General features: G+C 44.6%; 2 protein-coding genes across 5 annotated transcripts in view; both read left to right on the forward strand.

Annotated features, from left to right (window-relative positions):
- Positions 1 to 680: 680 nt before the first annotated feature.
- LOC139531629 (thiosulfate:glutathione sulfurtransferase) lies at positions 681 to 7699 on the forward strand. Of its 2 annotated transcripts, none has more exons than XM_071328255.1 (4): positions 681 to 1182; positions 6776 to 6898; positions 7025 to 7187; positions 7321 to 7699. In XM_071328255.1, the coding sequence occupies exons 1-4, from the start codon at positions 1032 to 1034 to the stop codon at positions 7373 to 7375; spliced, it is 492 nt and encodes a 163-aa protein (XP_071184356.1). In that variant the 5' UTR covers positions 681 to 1031; the 3' UTR covers positions 7376 to 7699. The 2 variants fall into 2 exon arrangements, with proteins under 2 accessions (XP_071184356.1, XP_071184357.1); XM_071328256.1 differs by lacking the exon at positions 681 to 1182 and adding an exon at positions 6454 to 6637.
- A 7790-nt stretch (positions 7700 to 15489) lies between these two features.
- The window catches only part of LOC139531630 (D(3) dopamine receptor-like), a 37643-nt gene continuing 32009 nt past the window's right edge, over positions 15490 to 21123 (forward strand). For 2 of the 3 annotated variants that reach the window (XM_071328257.1, XM_071328258.1), the window contains exon 1: positions 15494 to 15881. The gene's annotated coding sequence lies outside the window, so the exon portion shown is untranslated. Of the gene's footprint in view, positions 15882 to 21123 lie in introns of all 3 variants that reach the window. The other variant, XM_071328259.1, reaches the window with a different exon arrangement.

A 21123-nucleotide genomic window follows, 5' to 3' on the forward strand; every position in this document is an offset into this window, starting at 1 on the left:
CAATTTTTTTTATTACATTTTTTTAGGTAAAAACAGCCCCACCTGCCCTGAATCATGGGTCACCACTTATACGTTAATTATCCAAACCTGATACATTAATTATCCTAACCTGTTGCGTTAATTATCCTAACCTGACACGTTAATTATCCTAACCTGACACATGAATTCTCCTAAACTGTCATATTAATTATCCTAACCTGCTATATAAACAAACCATCAGACCCGACAACACATCAGTATCAGCACACTGGCAGACCGCTGATGTAGAAGTAGGCCTATGTAACTTTTTGGGCCCAAGCCAAGTTTGGCATTTTATGTTTTGTCCTGCACTGTAAATAATTCCCATGCACTGCACTGGAACTCAACATATTGCTTGTAAAATAGGCTAAACTATAACAATGGTCAAGGTTCCTTTCTGTATAAGATAAGATAAAATACACTTTATTAGTCCACGCCAGAAGGGAATTTGTCGTCTGGGCGTTCCCTTTCTCGTGCTCCGTCTGGCGAGACAAAAATTACCAAGTGAGATGTCTCGCTAACCTTTGGTCACGTTCGTGTGGGTCAAACAAAAATACATTAATTATTAGTTAGAACAATAGAACCTTCCACAATGCATGCGATGGCTGCAGGATGAAGTTGGTGAAGAACTGCAGAAACCTGCAGTAAAAAACTTCGTTTTTTTTGGTAAAGTTCATGCAGTCCGGCAATTTTTATTCCCGGAATGCAACACATGTTGAAAGGCAGTGATCAACGATGGTCACCTACTTGAGAAAAGTAATCTGCTCGAACGCGCCCATTCACTATGCGCCTAATTCCTAGAACTCATAAATTGACGCAATAGCCTCAATCTTATCTTTCTCGATAATATGACTCGAGATAGGCATGGCCGAATTTCTCAACACTTAAACAATGGTTAGGGTACGTGCACTCTTGAAACATTGTAAACACGTATTTGTCGGCAGAGGGCAGAAAGAAAATACTGTGTAATACATTTATAGTTTGTTGCTTTGCTTACAACGGGAAGCCGGTCTATGGTCAACATGGTGTTCGGTCTGCTGTTACGGAGAATATTTCTGACCGTTGTCGAAACCAGCAGCCGCGTTTCGCTCGGTACGAGAGGCCAATGGTGTGGTTTCACGACCTCAACAACCAGATTCAGCGAGTCCTCCTTGCCCAACCCCGGTAGGCTATAATGCTTCCACCTGTCACGGTCACCACTCATCTTGAGGCCTGTCAATTTGGTTAATAAAATCAGTTGTTCAACCTGAATTCAACATAGACCTAGTTGTTGTTCAATGTGACTGCGCTATATAAACCCGTGTAATAACTTAAATGCCTATGTGTTACCAATGTCATCATATAGCCTAAGGCACCTTTAATTTAAGGGCAATTTGTGATTGATACATCAATTTTGGAGTGCTTAAAATGTATGCACTATGCAGAAATCACTCCGCTATTTCCTGGTTGCTAAATACTAATAGTTTGCCTAATTTCAGTTTGTGACAAAACAAGCAAGTATAGTTGAGAATCATTGCACCATCTAAACCTCTGTGAAATATATTTTCCATAACCAAAACTATTGTATATTAAGCTACTTGAAGCTGGTGTGCAAAACCGAAGTAAAAGACTCAAAACCTAAACTTAAGAACGGGAAACATATGGTATTAGCGCACTTTAGACCGCTTCTTAGAGTGGCTTCCACTTTTCAATGTGAATTTGGTCAGGTAGCCTAAAAAGTTACATATTGCAGATTTAATTTGAGCCACCTCTCAGTTTTGGACTGTTTCGTTCCAGAACCTATTGAATAATTTTTTATGCAATGTAAAAGTTATAATAAAAACAGAGTTAATTGGAATTGCCTTCTCGTAAAATGTCCTGCCCCCTAAAAAAAACGTAATGTGAAAATGTAGGTTTTCAGCCGCTGCCTGATTATTCTAAGAATGTATTCTGGTTGGGAGGCCTGGGTTTATGGTTTGTGCAACATTCTGGACAGAATGGTGCCGGAAGGGATGGCTGCCGTTTTTACTACTCCTAACCAACTGTGCTATCATCCAGAGGCGATGCTCCTAGTAGCCGGATTATAATGCAGGGAAACTTAAATCTGTTTACTTAATTTCTACCAGCATGTTAAATGTGCAACCAGAAGAGAAAAAAAACTCTAGACCACCTTTACTCCACACACAGAGATGCATACAAAGCTCTCCCTTGCCCTCCATTTGGCAAATCTGACCATAATTCTATCCTCCTGATTCCTGCTTACAAGCAAAAACTAAAGCAGGAAGTACCAGTGACTCGCTCAATAAGGAAGTGGTCAGAGGACGCAGATGCTAATTCTGCTATGCCCTCCGACAAACCATCAAAGAGCCAAAGCGTCAATACAGGACTAAGATTGAATCATACTACACCAGCTCGGGTGTTCGTCGGATGTGGCAGGGCTTGCAAACTATTACGGACTACAAAGGGAAGCACAGCTGCCCAGTGACACAAGCCTATCAGACGAGCTAAATAACTTCCATGCTCGCTTTGAGGAAAGCAACACTGAAACATGCATGAGAGCATTAGCTGTTCCGGATGACTGTGTGATCACGCTCTCTGTAGCCGATGTGAGTAAGACCTTTTAAACAGGTCAGCTTGCGCTGACCAACTGGCAAGTGTCTTCACTGACATTTTCAACCTGTCCCTGACTGAGTCTTTAATATCAACATGTTTCAAGCAGACCACCATAGTCCCTGTGCCCAAGAACACCAAGGTAACCATGAAGTGCTTTGAAAGGCTGGCTATGGCTCACATCAACACCATTATTCCAGAAACCCTAGACCCACTCCAATTTGCATACTGCCCTAACAGATCCACAGATGATGCAATCTCTATTGCACTCCACACTGTCCTTTCCCACCTGGACAAAAGGAACATCTATGTGAGAATGCTATTCATTGATTACAGCTCAGCGTCCAACACCATAGTGCCCTCAAAGCTCATCACTAAGCTAAGGACCCTGGGACTAAAAACCTCGCTGTGCAACTGGATCCTGGACTTCCTGATGGGCCGCCCCCAGGTGGTGAGGGTAGGTAACAACACAGCCGCCACACTGATCCTCAACACGGGCTCCCCAGGGGTGCTTGCTCAGTCCCCTCCTGTGGCCCCTGTTCACCCGTGACTGCATGGCCAAGCATGACTCCAACACCATCATTAAGTTTGCTGATGACACAACAGTGGTAGGCCTGATCACTGACAATGATGAGACAGCCTATAGGGAGGAGGTCAGAGACCTGGCAGACTGGTACCAGGATAACAAACTCTCCCTCAATGTGATCAAGACAAAGGAGATGATTGTGGACTACAGAAAAGTATGTCTGAGCAAGCCCCCATTCTCTTTGAAGTGGCTGTAGTGGAGCAGGTTGAGAGCTTCAAGTTCCTTGGTGTTCACATCACTAACAAACTATCATGGTCCAAACACACCAAGACAGTCGTGAAATGCGCATGACAATGCCTATTCCCCCTCAGGAGAATGAAAAGATTTGGCATGGGTCCTCAGATCCTCAAAAGCTTCTACAGCTGCACCATCAAGAGCATCCTGATTGGTTGCATCACCACCTGGTATGGCAACTGCTCGGCCTCCGACCGCAAGGCACTACAGAGGGTAGTGCGTATGGCCCAGTACATCACTGGGGCCAAGCTTCCTGCCATCTAGGACCTCTATACCAGGTGGTGTAAGAGGAATGCCACAAAAATTGCCAAGGACTCCCGCCACCCTAGTCATAGACTTTTCTTTCTGCTACTGCACGGCAAGCGGTACCGGAGATCCAAGTCTAGATAAAAAAAATCTTAAAACTGCATTGTTGGTTAAGGGCTTGTAAATAAGCATTTCACTGTAAGGTCTACACCTGTTGTATTCGGCGCATGTGACAAATAACATTTTGATTTGATGTTTGAGAACAACACATGGCCGACTGGCCAATGCTGTGGTGAGAGATGGCAGAATTGTAATTCGTAACATTATACGAAATGGATGATACATTGAAATAAATTTGACAAAGTTATAGAATTACTGCAGTCTGTTCAGAAAGAAATGAAACAATTCAGAATACTACACCAGGAGTAGGCTTATAACTTCGCCACAGAGGATCCTAGCTGTTTATTGTGTGTTGCCCAATCACAAGGCATAGCCTACAGTCGGGAACTTGCTGCAAATCTTTCAGTGAACAGCATACAGCCAAAACAGGCCTTTCGCAATATTTCAAATACAATCGCAGGAAAACACAGGTTGGAAAGCAAATGGCTCCTGCTGATCAAAGGGAAGACTTTTTAATCTTGAAATTTCAGAATGTGGTGGGGACATGTTCCCCCCATCCCATGTGAAAGTTGCACCCCTGCATATACAGGTTAAAGGACTATTTTTACCCATGTAATACAGTGGTTTTGTTGTTTTCACTAGTCTATTGTAGACACATTCACGATTTTTTAAATTTTAAAACAATGTCTGAGTAGATATCTAGCTTTGAATGTCATGATCAGTCCTGATGTTCCCAATTTGGCCGTTTAAGTCAATTCTAACAACTCCCAAGATTCCCCTCTCTCTAGCTAGGTGGAGTGGGTGGTGTGTGGGTTGAACCTTGTTTAACACGTAGGTGTCAAAAGGGCTTCAACCTCATCAAATATAAAACCGTAGAGATTATTTCACAGATAATGTTTTGTCGGAGTTTAGAGTGACGAAAAGCAGCTAGCAGCCATGCTCTGTGCTCTCATGTCTGGTCATTGAGCCCAAGCGGAGTTGTTGCTATACCCACTCAGAGCAGCCATGAACAGAACACATGCAGAGCGAACAGCGCAGGTAGCGGGTGACACACAGAGAAAAGCAGCTAATGGATTTAGGTGTACTAACAGAGGAAGTTATTTCTAATTTCGTGTTTCGGGCAGAATAAATCGGGTCTGGGAAGGGCCTTAACGTAGCAGGCATGGACAGGGCCTTAACGTAGCAGTAGGGCCTTAACGTAGCAGTCATGGGTAGGGCCTTAACGTAGCAGGCATGGACAGGGCCTTAACGTAGCAGGCATGGACAGGGCCTTAACGTAGCAGGCATGGACAGGGCCTTAACGTAGCAGGCATGGACAGGGCCTTAACGTAGCAGGCATGGACAGGGCCTTAACGTAGCAGGCATGGACAGGGCCTTAACGTAGCAGTCATGGACAGGGCCTTAATGTAGCAGGCATGGACAGGGCCTTAACGTAGCAGTCATGGGTAGGGCCTTAACGTAGCAGGCATGGACAGGGCCTTAACGTAGCAGGCATGGGTAGGGCCTTAACGTAGCAGTAGGGCATTAACGTAGCAGTCATGGGAAGGGCCTTAACGTAGCAGGCATGGGAAGGGCCTTAACGTAGCAGGCATGGACAGGGCCTTAACGTAGCAGGCATGGGTAGGGCCTTAACGTAGCAGGCATGGACAGGGCCTTAACGTAGCAGTCATGGGTAGGGCCTTAACGTAGCAGGCATGGGTAGGGCCTTAACGTAGCAGGCATGGACAGGGCCTTAACGTAGCAGGCATGGGTAGGGCATTAACGTAGCAGGCATGGGTAGGGCTCAGGCAGGGATCTAGTAAAACTTGGTCACAGAAGATAATTTGAATGAAACCCAAAAAAATCTGAACCCTAGGATGCTAAAAATGTTCCATGTGTGGAATTTGTAAGTGCCTCTACAGCTCAGTGCTCTATGCCACTACGCAAATGCGGTGACATGCATTGCGTTATTATGAAGGGAATCTTTTTGTTTCGTTTACCACCAGAGCTCCCCAGTTCACCCCCCTCTCGCGCTCACTTTTTGTTCCGGCACCTTCTAATTTACAAATTTAAGCACTGCCCATTGATTATTGAAGAATATAACGTATAAATGCCTCATGAACTTACTCATACCCCATACAACTGTCATGCCCCATCAGAACCCAAAATATAAGCTTGTTTTACTCCATTGTTTGGAATGTAGTTTTAACAGTGTTCGTTTACAATGATCATTTTGATCTCATGGTTGGTCAGTGCTAGCATCCATAACTCTGTCTATGAATTTGAGAGTGGAAACATTTATCCAGCCACATCCCTCAGCTTTTTACCAATACAGTGGCGGGGTATCTGCTTTGTGATCATTTGAACAGCAGATTTCCCCTTTAAGGAAACTAGTTAAAGGCTATTTAATTGCAGCATTTCTCCTGTGGCCATATTGGTGACTGGTTCCATAACATGCTCCCTAACATGCTCTTGTTTTCAAATGCTCACCTAGAGTAGCAAAACATAATTAGAATGGCTGATGAGTGGATTGGTTGGTTAGCCCAGATGTTAGAACTACCTGAAAAAAAGGTAATCAGCACTTTCCAGTCAAGTGTGTGTGTGTGTGTGAATGGATCTGCTGCCATGCAGTTTGTGATTGGGCCTGGTTCAAGTGATTCATTCATAGGCTTATTCATACTTTTCAACTATAGACACGTGTTTGGGGGTCCAGCACTATAGTCGACCTGTGTAACACAGCCTGCCTCTCATCCTCTATTAGTTAACCTCTGTCCTGAACAGTTTAGTTTCACTGAATTCCATTAGTAGGATCCTTTTGGCTGAAATTGTTCCTGGTTTACGAGTCTTTCTTTCAAGCAATGGATGGTGAGTCCAGGTTTATCAATGTTTTAACAACAGACAACGGTGTATATTGATGGGACAGGGGATATGATTATGGAATGGCAGTGAACCCAGTGTGTGTGTGTGTGTGTGTGTGTGTGTGTGTGTGTGTGTGTGCCTCAGATTCAGTGGTGAGCTACAAGCAGCTGAAGAACATGTTGTCCACTCACAACGTCCAGCTGTTTGATGTCCGCAACCAAGATGAGTTCATGGCTGGACGCATCCCGGACTCTGTAAACATCCCATGTGAGTAGACTACACAAATCATGGTGTATATTAACCTATCAAAGGTGTGTGTTTTTATGTGTACTGTATCTGTGCATGCGAGCAATCTCTCTACTAATGTTCAGCGTGTATGTGTGTGTCTGTCAGTGGGCCAGCTGGAGGAATCTCTAAAGCTGTCACCAGAGCACTTCCAGCTGCAGTTCGAGGTGAAGGCTCCTGGGAAAGATGATGACAACATTGTGTTCCACTGCCAGAAGGGCCGGAGGAGTGCCGAAGCTCTAGCCATCGCCCGACAACTGGGCTTCAACAGGTATAACACACTTTAACTCACCTGGCATACCTTATTAGGGTACATTAGTGTGTACATACAGTATTCTCATACACACATACTGGAAGACACCTGAAAGATCTCCCCCTCTCTCTCCTCCCCTTCTCTCTCCTAGGGCTCGGCACTATCAGGGGGGGTACAGTGAATGGGCCACACATGAGGGAAAGTGAGTCACTTTACATCCATAACATGAAGCCTGTATTGCAGTTCTGATCCAGCCCTATAACTCCTCTAGTCTGAGTACTGCACCAGAAAACCAAGACCCACATCGAAACACACGTCTACACAGGAATTGTATTTAGAGGACTCAAGTTTTCAGTTACTGTTCCTGACTGATTGACCTCAGTTATCTATGACAACTAACTTACTTGGAAGAGGTTGTTCTGTATCCTTATTTCCTACCTCATTTGGCTGAAAGACTGATGTGAAATGTAAAAGGCAAGATCATAAACTGAGAGACTTACTTCATCAATAAAGTCAATATTTAGGATTTATATGGTTGTATTATTGTTTATTTTATGTAGGAATTTTACACTTGACAAATTAACAATAAACAATGACGTACACTACCAGTCAAAAGTTTGGGCACACCTACTCATTCAAGGGTTTTTCTTTATTTTTACTATTTTCTACATTGTAGAATAATAGTGAAGACATCAAAACTATGAAATGACACATATGGAATCATGTAGTAACCAAAAGGTGTTAAACACATCAAAATATATTTTAGATTCTTCAAAGTAGCCACCCTTGATGCTCTTGGCATTCTCTCAACCAGCTTCACCTGGAATGCTTTTCCAACAGTCTTGAAGGAGTTCCCACATATGCTGAGCACTTGTTGGCTGCTTTCCCTTCACTCTGCGGTCCAACTCATCCCAAACCATCTCAATTGGGTTGAGGCCGGGGGATTGTGGCGGCCAGGTCATCTTATGCAGCACTCCGTCACTCTCCTTCTTGGTCAAATAGACCTTACACAGCCTGGAGGTGTGTTGGGTCATTGTCCTGCTGAAAAACAAATGATAGTCCCACTAAACACAAACCAGATGGGATGGCGTATTCCTGCAGAATGCTGTGGTGTGCCTTGAATTCTAAATAAATCACTGACAGTGTCACCAGCAAAGCACCCCCACACCATCAAACCTCCTCCTCCATGCTTCACGGTGGGAACCACACATGCGGAGATCATCCGTTCACCTTCTCTGCAGCTCACAAAGACAGCGGTTGGAACCAAAAATCTCAAATTTGGACTCATCAGACCAAAGGACATATTTCCACGAGTCTAATGTCCATTGCTCGTGTTTCTTGGCCCAAGCAAGTCTCTTCTTCTTATTGGTGTCCTTTAGTAGTGGTTTCTTTGCAGCAATTCGACCAGCAATTCGACCTGATTTCACTCAGTCTCCTCTGAACAGTTGATGTTGAGATGTGTCTGTTACTTGAACTCTGAAGCATTTATTTAGGCTGCAATTTCTGAGGCTGGTAGCTCTAATGAATTTATCCTCTGCAGCAGCGGTAACTCTGGGTCTTCCTTTCCTGTGGTGGTCCTCATGAGAAACAGTTTATTCATCAGCGCTTGAGGGTTTTTGCGACTGCACAATTTTCCATATTGCGTGATCTTCATGTCTTAAAGTAATGATGGACTGTCGTTTCTCCTTGCTTATTTGGGCTGTTCTTGCCATAATATGGAGTTGGTCTTTTACCAAATAGGGCTATCTTCTGTATACCACCCCTACCTTGTCACAACGTAGCTGATTGGCTCAAATGCATTAAGAAGGAAATTAATTCCACAAATGAACTTTTAACAAAGCACACCTCTTAATTTAAATGCATTCCAGGTGACTACCTCATGAAGCTGGTTGAGAGAATGCCAAGAGTGTGCAAAGCTGTCATCAAGGCTACTTTTTGAAGAATCTCAAATATTAAATATTTTGTTTTAACACTTTTTTGGTTACTACATGATTCCATATGTGTTATTTCATAGTTTTGATGTCTTCACTATTATTCTACAATGTAGAAAATAGTAAAAATAAAGAACCATGGAATGAGTAGGTGTGTCCAAACTTTTGACTGGTACTGTAGGTGTGCACCTCTGTTATCAAAACAATAGTGAAACAGTTTGCAATTCACCTACTCAGCCATAAGATGGCAGCAGTGTTTTATGTACCCCATAACGTTAACATCTCCACTGATAACCATGCTCTTCTTAGTCAATTATATTGTTGTTTATGATGGTCCCCTGAGCGTTCACGGCCAGGGTCAGCTCTCAAACACAGGGTCAGCTCTCAAACACAGGGTCAGCTCTCAAACACAGGGTCAGCTCTCAAACACAGGGTCAGCTCTCAAACACAGGGCCAGCTGTCAAACACAGGGCCAGCTGTCAAACACAGGGCCAGCTGTCAAACACAGGGTCAGCTCTCAAACACAGGGTCAGCTGTCAAACACAGGGTCAGCTCTCAAACACAGGGTCAGCTCTCAAACACAGGGCCAGCTGTCAAACACAGGGTCAGCTCTCAAACACAGGGTCAGCTGTCAAACACAGGGCCAGCTGTCAAACACAGGGCCAGCTGTCAAACACAGGGCCAGCTGTCAAACACAGGGCCAGCTGTCAAACACAGGGCCAGCTCTCAAACACAGGGTCAGCTCTCAAACACAGGGTCAGCTCTCAAACACAGGGCCAGCTGTCAAACACAGGGCCAGCTGTCAAACACAGGGCCAGCTCTCAAACACAGGGTCAGCTCTCAAACACAGGGTCAGCTGTCAAACACAGGGTCAGCTCTCAAACACAGGGTCAGCTCTCAAACACAGGGTCAGCTGTCAAACACAGGGTCAGCTGTCAAACACAGGGTCAGCTGTCAAACACAGGGTCAGCTCTCAAACACAGGGTCAGCTCTCAAACACAGGGTCAGCTGTCAAACACAGGGTCAGCTGTCAAACACAGGGTCAGCTGTCAAACACAGGGTCAGCTGTCAAACACAGGGTCAGCTGTCAAACACAGGGTCAGCTGTCAAACACAGGGTCAGCTGTCAAACACAGGGTCAGCTGTCAAACACAGGGTCAGCTCTCAAACACAGGGTCAGCTGTCAAACACAGGGTCAGCTGTCAAACACAGGGTCAGCTCTCAAACACAGGGCCAGCTGTCAAACACAGGGACAGCTGTCAAACACAGGGTCAGCTCTCAAACACAGGGTCAGCTGTCAAACACAGGGTCAGCTCTCAAACACAGGGTCAGCTGTCAAACACAGGGCCAGCTGTCAAACACAGGGTCAGCTGTCAAACACAGGGTCAGCTGTCAAACACAGGGTCAGCTCTCAAACACAGGGTCAGCTCTCAAACACAGGGTCAGCTCTCAAACACAGGGTCAGCTGTCAAACACAGGGTCAGCTGTCAAACACAGGGTCAGCTCTCAAACACAGGGTCAGCTGTCAAACACAGGGTCAGCTGTCAAACACAGGGTCAGCTGTCAAACACAGGGTCAGCTCTCAAACACAGGGCCAGCTGTCAAACACAGGGTCAGCTCTCAAACACAGGGTCAGCTGTCAAACACAGGGTCAGCTGTCAAACACAGGGTCAGCTGTCAAACACAGGGTCAGCTCTCAAACACAGGGTCAGCTCTCAAACACAGGGTCAGCTGTCAAACACAGGGTCAGCTGTCAAACACAGGGTCAGCTCTCAAACACAGGGTCAGCTGTCAAACACAGGGTCAGCTGTCAAACACAGGGTCAGCTCATGGTCCCTGCATCACCCATTCAGTAGGAAAGATGCTCCCAGCTCTCTCCCTTTTTTTTCTTCTCTCTCTCTCTTTTCTCTCTTTCTGTAATTTCTCTTTTCTCTCTTTTTATTTTTCTCTCGCTGTTTTTCTTTCTCTCCCTCATCTAATTTTATGTGTCTGCCGGTCAATGTCAATATAGGAGACAGTGTGATCCCCCCTCCCTCTTGTAATGTTTACTAACTACACTGCTGATTTTTACTGGGGGGGGGAACATAAATACATATACTACTTAACTAAAACAATAATTGTCCGCCTCCCGGTTCAGCTGTCAGTGATTTGATGACTAAATGTATCAGGACATAGTAAACATTACAAACTACACTGCAGATTTTTACTGGGGGGAGGAATAGGGCGTATAGGGGGTCCTAATCCCACCATTTCAAGGACGTGATTGTAGTCTCCCAGCTGGAAGGGAGTCAGGATAGATGCTGGCCTTGGTGACATGATGAAGTTGTTCTCCCTCGGCTCCGACTTACTGTTGATTGAGCCTTTCATTCCCACATAGTCTCCTGCTAGTCTGCTCTAATGCTAGCTGACACTGAGCAGCTGAGATAGTCCACAGTTCTGCAGAGATTCTATAAAGCAGAGGGAGCACCACCCTATCCCCGCTATCATCCAGAAGGCGAGGTCAGTACAGGTGCATCAAAGGCGGGACCGAGAGACAGAAGCTATTTTTCAATCTCAAGGCCATCAGACTGTTAAATAGCTATCACTAGCTGGCTACCACCCGGTTACTCAACCCTGCACTTTAGAGGCTGCTGCCCTATATACATAGACATGGAATCACTAGTCACTTTAATAATGTTTACATACTACTTTACTAATTTCATATGTATATACTGTGTCCCATTCTACCGTATTTTAGTCATTGCCACTCTGACATTGCTCGTCCTAATATATTTATATATTTCTTAATTCCATTATTTTACTTTTGTGTGTATTGTTGTGATTTGTTAGATATTACTGCACTGTTGGAGCTAGGAACACAAGCATTTCGCTACACCCACAATAATGTCTGCTAAATATGTGTATGTGACCAATCAAATTTGATTTGATTTGAAAACCATGTTGGAGAAGATTCTTTCTCTCTGCCTCTCTCTCTCGCTGCTTTGGGGGCCGATAGTCTACAGTACATGTATCAAGTGTGGATCTGGCTCTAGACTCTAAAATGCCTTTTCCAATTCTCTTTTCTCTTTCCTTGGCTCCTGTCTTTCTCGTCTCACCTCCCACTCATAGACCACTGGTGTGCAGCATACAGCATAAATCATCATCAGGACAAAAGGCCTCTGAAAATATAATTAGATGCTGTCAATCTTTCTCATACCCATTCATTTAAGGTTGAAGCCTGCTCATTTCCTCTAATGCATAGTGATGGTGTGTAATAAGGGGGAAAAAATGATTCATCATTTACTGCATGAGGCAGCATGGCTGCAGGAAGTTGGGGTGCTGAGAGTGCAGAAAAATTTAAATAAACATTTAAATTACTTTTTAAAAAATTTAAAAAATCACAAGCAATTTATTAGTCTTGAATTAGCGGACAAAAAATGATCAACTATTTGCTCTAGAGTTATACTGACGCTGCATATCCTGTTCTGTTCTGAACAGACCTTGAGCTTTTCAGGTTGGCTACTTCTCTCTTGTGTTTCTAACAGAACACACACCACACACAGACAGAACATTTTGCTAGAAGGTTCTGGTAGCTTTTGTTTCATTCAGTTCTAACAATTAGGCTAACCAAATAATCCACTCATGTTTTTCATGCCTGTATGGAAGACTGATATGGATGTACCTTAGCAGCGATGCACAGGAACAAATTGATGTCAAACCTCAAGGACACATTGACACTTGTGCATTAATTAAGCGCAGTGTGACGTTCTACTGTAAATGAACTCATCAACTTGCCGTTTGTTGGGAGTATAGGGTACTAGTCAGCTAAAACTTCATCCTCTTATGAAAAGGATTCCCACTCCTCCCCTTTAGAGACAGATCAAAATGTACTGGGGGGGCTGGTACAACTCAAGGTGTCATGAAAAAATGAACCGCCCCCTCCCCAAATTGAACACCCTCCCCCCTCATAGAATTAACCAAAAATAATGTTTACGACCACAAATAATAACTGTACCGACCCTGTGTTTATAAACGTGGATATCTACTTTTGTTTATTACACTACGATCAGAGCCGGTTGCAGACAATGATCAGCTGGGGGGAAATCAGATTTTCAACATTTTGATGCCATATTTATAATTGTGTAAAATATATGCAACAAATGTTCCACCAACAGATTTCTGAGCCAATGCACCACAAAACCAATAAACAAAGCATACCGACTTCGGGCACTTCAATATCATGGTTTGTGTTTTCAACACCACAATAAGTCATCTGTCAATCTGGACAAACAGAAAATACATCCCTCCCTACCTTGTAGGCTTACCCAGTATAGAAGGCTTGGCTTGACAATCTCTGAATGTCATTAAACTTTTTGGTGTTTTGTTACAGATGTCTCTTTCCATTAATCAATTGGCCGCTGCACAGTTTTGATTGATTGATTGATTGATTTTTATTTGTCAGTTTTTTTAAAAAATACATAGATTTTTTTAAGTGACTGGGATTGCACAATAAAGTCTGTGACTTATTTCCATTGTGGTCCCTATTTTTTTTTACAGAAATACATATACAAATACATAGATACAGAGATGGAAACCAAAAAATGCTCAACCTCCAGATGAGTATGAGGGGGGAGTTTAAGTACAATTCTTACAAGCTTTTTTGGCTGGTAGCTTATTCTTAACCATGATGTGCAGGCATAATCAAAGTGACAGTGGACTAGCACACTTGCTTGGTGTGTCTATAGCTAGGTTTCCATCCAATTGGCGACAGATTTTAATGTGGATATTCTAAAATCTTCATAAAAACAATATGTCATTTCAGAGTGTACTTTAGGAAAAGTTGGCGCTGGACAACATGACAGGGATGATTTTAATTTACCAGACATTTGAGAAATTTTACGGGCATCCATATGCATTCAGATCCAACCTGGCGCAGCCAGCTTTATTAATAAAAGATGGATGTTGGCCAAATAAGCCACAATTACGCGTCCTTAAACAGCCTATAACAAATTATTAAAAATACTATTCCTTGTGTTTCAATTACTAATATATGCAAAACTTTATAGCCTGTTTTTATTTTTTATTTTTTGGTTACTTTCCTAAAACAATAATTGTCCGCCTCACGGTTCATCTGTCAGTGATTTGATCACTAAATGTATCAGGACATTACATGCCAGGGCCTATAGGTTTAGGTGTCCACCACAGGAGGTTGGTGGCATCTTAATTGGGGAGGACAGGCTCATGGTAAGGGCTGGTGTGGAATAGATGGAATGGTATCAAATACATCAAACACATGGTTTCCAGGTTCCATTCCATTCACTCTGTTCCAGCCATTATTATGAGCCGTTCTCCCCTCAGCAGCTGCCACTGGTGTCCACCGTGTGATATTCCTATGTTATATATTAATTTATATATATATATATATATATAAAATATATATATATATATATATATAAAATATATATATATATAAAATATATATATATATATATATTAATTAATATATATATATATATATATATAAAATATATATATATATATTAATTAATATATATATATATATATTAATTAATATATATATGGGTATATTTTATATATATATATATATATATACACTGCTCAAAAAAATAAAGGGAACACTTAAACAACACAATGTAACTCCAAGTCAATCACACTTCTGAGAAATCAAACTGTCCACTTAGCAAGCAACACTGATTGACAATAAATTTCACATGCTGTTGTGCAAATGGAATAGACAAAAGGTGGAAATTATAGGCAATTAGCAAGACACCCCCAATAAAGGAGTGGTTCTGCAGGTGGTGACCACAGACCACTTCTCAGTTCCTATGCTTCCTGGCTGATGTTTTGGTCACTTTTGAATGCTGGCGGTGCTTTCACTCTAGTGGTAGCATGAGACGGAGTCTACAACCCACACAAGTGGCTCAGGTAGTGCAGCTCATCCAGGATGGCACATCAATGCGACATTTTAGTTCATTAGAAGACGCGCTTATCCAGAGCGATTAGAAAGTGCGTACATTTTTGTACTGGTCCCACGTGGGAAACGAACCCACAACTCCGGCTTTGCAAGCGCCATGCTCTACCAAGTGAGCCACACCGGACATTTGCTCTTTAATGGCACCCGCACCAACAGTCACGGGCGCAATAAATGTCTCCCGCGCTCTTTCCCCCAAAAAACGGTTGTCAGTAATTGGATGTTTGAACCTAGCTGTCATGCATTTTTCCATCGACTTACACGGGCATTTGACTAATGTTTATGAATGTACTTTAGGCCCCCATAGGGCATTGTTCATTTTATGATTTGTTTTCTTCAATCCCAATAGCCTAATTAGCGTCACCCATATAACTGTATTACATTAAGAAAACTTATATAGGCCTAAATAGTACATTTGCTTGAACGTGACTTGTATGACCAGGTAGATGAACCACCACCATTAGCCTACTAATCACAGTTTAAGCTACTTTTCATCGAGCCTAGTTGGCTACATCACGTTCCGAGGTGCAGTCTCGTGCGCAACTCGAGAGATCAAAGGGAACAAGTGAACCAGTGGCTTTGCTAGAATAACTCAAGGGACAAATAGTCAATCGGAGTGGGTGAGTATTTATAGTCTTGTGCATTAATGAGGATCCGTCTCTGGGCTCTGACTCAGAGCGCGCGGAGAATGGGCGCCTCACAGCTCTGGGTACGGTTGGAGTGCATAAAAACAGACCGGACAACTTTTACCTTACAACCGACAGATTCCGCGATGGCACCTCGTGCATTCTGCGCTGGAAAAGCCTAACAGGTAGGACTGTCTGTTTTTGGCGTACACATAATACAGGTTTAGATTAATGTTGGGATTGTTATAGTCACCTGCCAAGTCTCGTTCTGATGCGCTTAAACGTTTTACATTCAGGATTTATTTTGGTGTTTGTTTATTCTAGCCCAGCCTACTTGATGTATGACTTTCAATGATTCTTTCACTTTATGCCGACTATTACCAATTTTCATTATATGTGTTCCATTTGGGTATATCATTTGGGCATGCATGTGTGCTTGATATACTCCTCACACGTGATTGTGGTTTGGGTATCAGGGACTGACCCCTATGCAACGTCTATTCCACGTTGGTTCAACGTAATTTCCTTGAAATGAAGTGGAAACAACGTTGATTCAACCAGTGTGTGCCCGGTGATTCACGAGAGGCGTATCGAAGGTGTCGTCTACCTTTGGCGCAAAATGGAACGGATTTTCTCATTCACAAAAGTTGAAGGAAAGGCAGCTTGACAACATTTCAATTGACATAATATGTATGTTAACTTTAATATGTTAGAATGAATTTCTCAGAGGTGTGCATATTTCTAACAGGCATGAGGATGTCTTAACAACAGGGGAAATTGTTCAGATAAACATATATTATTTCAAGAACTGCAGGTGGGAGATAACATCCCCAAATTGATTTGTACAGTCAAACTGATTTGATAATTGAACATTTTCAGTGATACTGACTGATGAGGAGTCAATCATTGTGATATAGGCTATCAGAATAACGTGTAACACCTTTATTTTTGATGACCAGATTACATATGTCTATTAGCAATGTATTCTTGGATAAATGCTTTTGATGCCTACTGCTCTGTAAGTTCATTTATTCTTCTCAGGTCAAAACCTTTATGTAAACCTGTGTTTGCAGTGTGTGTGGGCCGTCTGATGGAGGTCGGTGTTATTGCTACATGTCCAAGTACATTGGCACCTTAAGCCCAACCTGAGCCAACAACAGGACAAACATGCACTGCTCTGTTCCCAAGCGTGTGTGTGTGTGTGTGTGTGTGTGTGAATCCATGGGTGTGTGTGCATGTGTGTGAAAGAGACACACGCACTCTGCCAAAATATGTCTTTCTTTTTCTCTGTCTCGAACACACGCAGACCCACGCTGCATTGCTGTATTTTCGTTCCACATTTCCCATGATAGAGGTGTTTACTATCAGAGAACAGGAAGTGTGCAGCCCCAGTCACCATGAGCACTCTGAGTCACCATGTCTACATGCTGATGGAAGATCTCCCTCCCGGTAGACTCTGGTTGGGTCTGTTCAATCTCAGTACATGATCAGGGACTAGACCGTAGACATAATTAAGTGATAATGCCAGAGAAGCCGGTGTTTGGAGGATATATTGGCACGGGTGTTGTTAGGCTCAAAACGTAGTTGAGGGTTCGCAAACCGTGCCAATATATCCTCCAAACACCGGCTTCGAGGGTCCTTATTACAGCTGTAGAGGGTAGCAAATATGAGTCTGGAACAGCAAGGCTAGTATGGTGGGGATGGGGAGTAATGGGAGCTCTGTGGGACTACAAAACTTGAGGAGAAGAGGGAAGGGAGAGAAGGGAAGAGGAGGGGAGGTGAAAGGAGGGGAGAAGAGGAGTCACGCCCTGACCTTAGTATTCTTTATTTTCTTTATTATTTTGGTTAGGTCAGGGTGTGACATGGGTGATTATATGTTACCCTGTCTAGGGGTTTTGAATGTTTATGGGGTTGTTTCCAGTCTAGGGGTTTGTATGTCTATGGTTGCCTAGATTGGTTCTCAATTAGAGGCAGCTGTTTATTGTTGTCTCTGATTGGGAACCATATTTAGGCAGCCATATTCCTTGAGTATTTCGTGGGTGATTATCTATGTCTATGTTGCATGTTTGCACTTAGTGTTATAGCGGTCACGTTCGTCTTGTTACTTTGTATTGTTTGTTAAGTGTTCTTCATTATTAAACGGAAGAATGTATTCTAATCACGCTGCGCCTTGGTCTCATCACTACGACGATCGTGACAAGAGGAGAGGATGAAAGAATACGAGGGGAGAGGAGGAAACAATACGAGGGGAGAGGAGGAAACAATACGAGGGGAGAGGAGGAAACAATACGGGGGGAGAGGAGGAAAGAATACGGGGGGAGAGGAGGAAACAATACGGGGGGAGAGGAGGAAACAATACGGGGGGAGAGGAGGAAACAATACGGGGGAGAGGAGGAAACAATACGAGGGGAGAGGAGGAAAGAATACGGGGGGAGAGGAGGAAACAATACGGGGGGAGAGGAGGAAACAATACGAGGGGAGAGGAGGAAACAATACGGGGGGAAAGGAGGAAACAATACGGGGGGAGAGGAGGAAACAATACGGGGGGAGAGGAGGAAACAATACGAGGGGAGAGGAGGAAACAATACGGGGGGAGAGGAGGAAACAATACGGGGGGAGAGGAGGAAACAATACGGGGGAGAGGAGGAAACAATACGAGGGGAGAGGAGGAAACAATACTGGGGGAGAGGAGGAAACAATACGAGGGGAGAGGAGGAAACAATACGGGGGGAGAGGAGGAAACAATACGAGGGGAGAGGAGGAAACAATACGAGGGGAGAGGAGGAAAGAATACGGGGGGAGAGGAGGAAACAATACGAGGGGAGAGGAGGAAACAATACGAGGGGAGAGGAGGAAACAATACGAGTGGAGAGGAGGAAACAATACGGGGGGAGAGGAGGAAACAATACGAGGGGAGAGGAGGAAAGAATACGAGGGGAGAGGAGGAAAGAATACGAGGGGAGAGGAGGAAAGAATACGAGGGGAGAGGAGGAAAGAATACGAGGGGAGAGGAGGAAAGAATACGGGGGGAAAGGAGGAAACAATACGAGGGGAGAGGAGGAAACAATACGAGGGGAGAGGAGGAAACAATACGAGGGGAGAGGAGGAAAGAATACGAGGGGAGAGGAGGAAAGAATACGAGGGGAGAGGAGGAAAGAATACGGGGGGAGAGGAGGAAACAATACGAGGGGAGAGGAGGAAACAATACGAGGGGAGAGGAGGAAACAATACGAGGGGAGAGGAGGTAACAATACGGGGGGAGAGGAGGAAAGAATACGAGGGGAGAGGAGGAAACAATACGAGGGGAGAGGAGGAAACAATACGAGGGGAGAGGAGGAAAGAATACGAGGGGAGAGGAGGAAAGAATACGAGGGGAGAGGAGGAAAGAATACGAGGGGAGAGGAGGAAAGAATACGAGGGGAGAGGAGGAAACAATACGAGGGGAGAGGAGGAAACAATACGAGGGGAGAGGAGGAAACAATACGGGGGAGAGGAGGAAACAATACGAGGGGAGAGGAGGAAACAATACGGGGGGAGAGGAGGTAGGAATACGAGGGGAGAGGAGGAAAGAATACGAGGGGAGAGGAGGAAAGAATACGAGGGGAGAGGAGGAAATAATACGAGGGGAGAGGAGGAAACAATACGAGGGGAGAGGAGGAAACAATACGAGGGGAGAGGAGGAAAGAATACGAGGGGAGAGGAGAAAACAATACGAGGGGAGAGGAGGAAACAATACGGGGGAGAGGAGGAACAATACGAGGGGAGAGGAGGAAACAATACGGGGGGAGAGGAGGTAGGAATACGAGGGGAGAGGAGGAAACAATACGAGGGGAGAGGAGGAAACAATACGAGGGGAGAGGAGGAAAGAATACGAGGGGAGAGGAGGAAAGAATACGAGGGGAGAGGAGGAAAGAATACGAGGGGAGAGGAGAAAACAATACGAGGGGAGAGGAGAAAACATTACGAGGGGAAAGGAGGAAACAATACGAGGGGAGAGGAGGGAAGAATACGAGGGGAGAGGAGGAAACAATGAGGGGAAAGGAGGCAACAATACGAGGGGAGAGGAGGGAAGAATACGAGGGGAGAGGAGGAAACAATACGAGGGGAGAGGAGGAAACAATACGAGGGGAGAGGAGAAAACAATACGAGGGGAAAGGAGGCCACAATACGAGGGGAGAGGAGGGAAGAATACGAGGGGAAAGGAGGAAACAATACGGGGGGAAAGGAGGAAACAATACGGGGGGAGAGGAGGAAACAATACGGGGGGAGAGTAGGAAACAATACGGGGGGAGAGTAGGAAACAATACGGGGGGAGAGGAGGAAACAATACGGGGGGAGAGGAGGAAACAATACGGGGGGAGAGGAGGAAACAATACGAGGGGAGAGGAGGAAACAATACGGGGGGAGAGGAGGAAACAATACGGGGGGAGAGTAGGAAACAATACGGGGGGAGAGTAGGAAACAATACGGGGGGAGAGGAGGAAACAATACGGGGGGAGAGGAGGAAACAATACGGGGGGAGAGGAGGAAACAATACGAGGGGAGAGGAGGAAACAATACGGGGGGAGAGGAGGAAACAATACGGGGGGAGAGGAGGAAACAATACGAGGGAAGAGGAGAAAACAATACAGGGGGAGAGGAGGAAACAATACGAGGGGAGAGGAGAAAACAATACGAGGGGAGAGGAGGAAACAATACGAGGAGAGAGGAGGGAAGAATACGAGGGGAGAGGAGGAAAGAATACGAGGGGAGAGGAGGAAACAATACGAGGGGAGAGGAGGAAACAATACAGGGGGAGAGGAGGAAACAATACGAGGGGAGAGGAGGAAACAATACGAGGGGAGAGGAGGAAACAATACAGGGGGAGAGGAGGAAACAATACGAGGGGAGAGGAGGAAAGAATACGAGGGGAGAGGAGGAAACAATACAGGGGAGAGGAGGAAACAATACGAGGGGAGAGGAGGAAACAATACAGGGGGAGAGGAGGAAACAATACGAGGGGAGAGGAGGAAAGAATACGAGGGGAGAGGAGGAAAGAATACGAGGGGAGAGGAGAAAACAATACGAGGGGAGAGGAGAAAACAATACGAGGGGAGAGGAGGAAAGAATACGAGGGGAGAGGAGGAAAGAATACGAGGGGAGAGGAGGAAAGAATACGAGGGGAGAGGAGAAAACAATACGAGGGGAGAGGAGAAAACAATACGAGGGGAAAGGAGGCAACAATACGAGGGGAGAGGAGGGAAGAATACGAGGGGAGAGGAGGAAACAATACGAGGGGAGAGGAGGAAACAATACGAGGGGAAAGGAGGCAACAATACGAGGGGAGAGGAGGGAAGAATACGAGGGGAGAGGAGGAAACAATACGAGGGGAGAGGAGGAAACAATACGAGGGGAGAGGAGAAAACAATACGAGGGGAAAGGAGGCAA

The sequence above is a fragment of the Salvelinus alpinus genome, chromosome 10 (assembly GCF_045679555.1).
Source record: "Salvelinus alpinus chromosome 10, SLU_Salpinus.1, whole genome shotgun sequence".
NCBI classification, from domain to species: domain Eukaryota; kingdom Metazoa; phylum Chordata; class Actinopteri; order Salmoniformes; family Salmonidae; genus Salvelinus; species Salvelinus alpinus.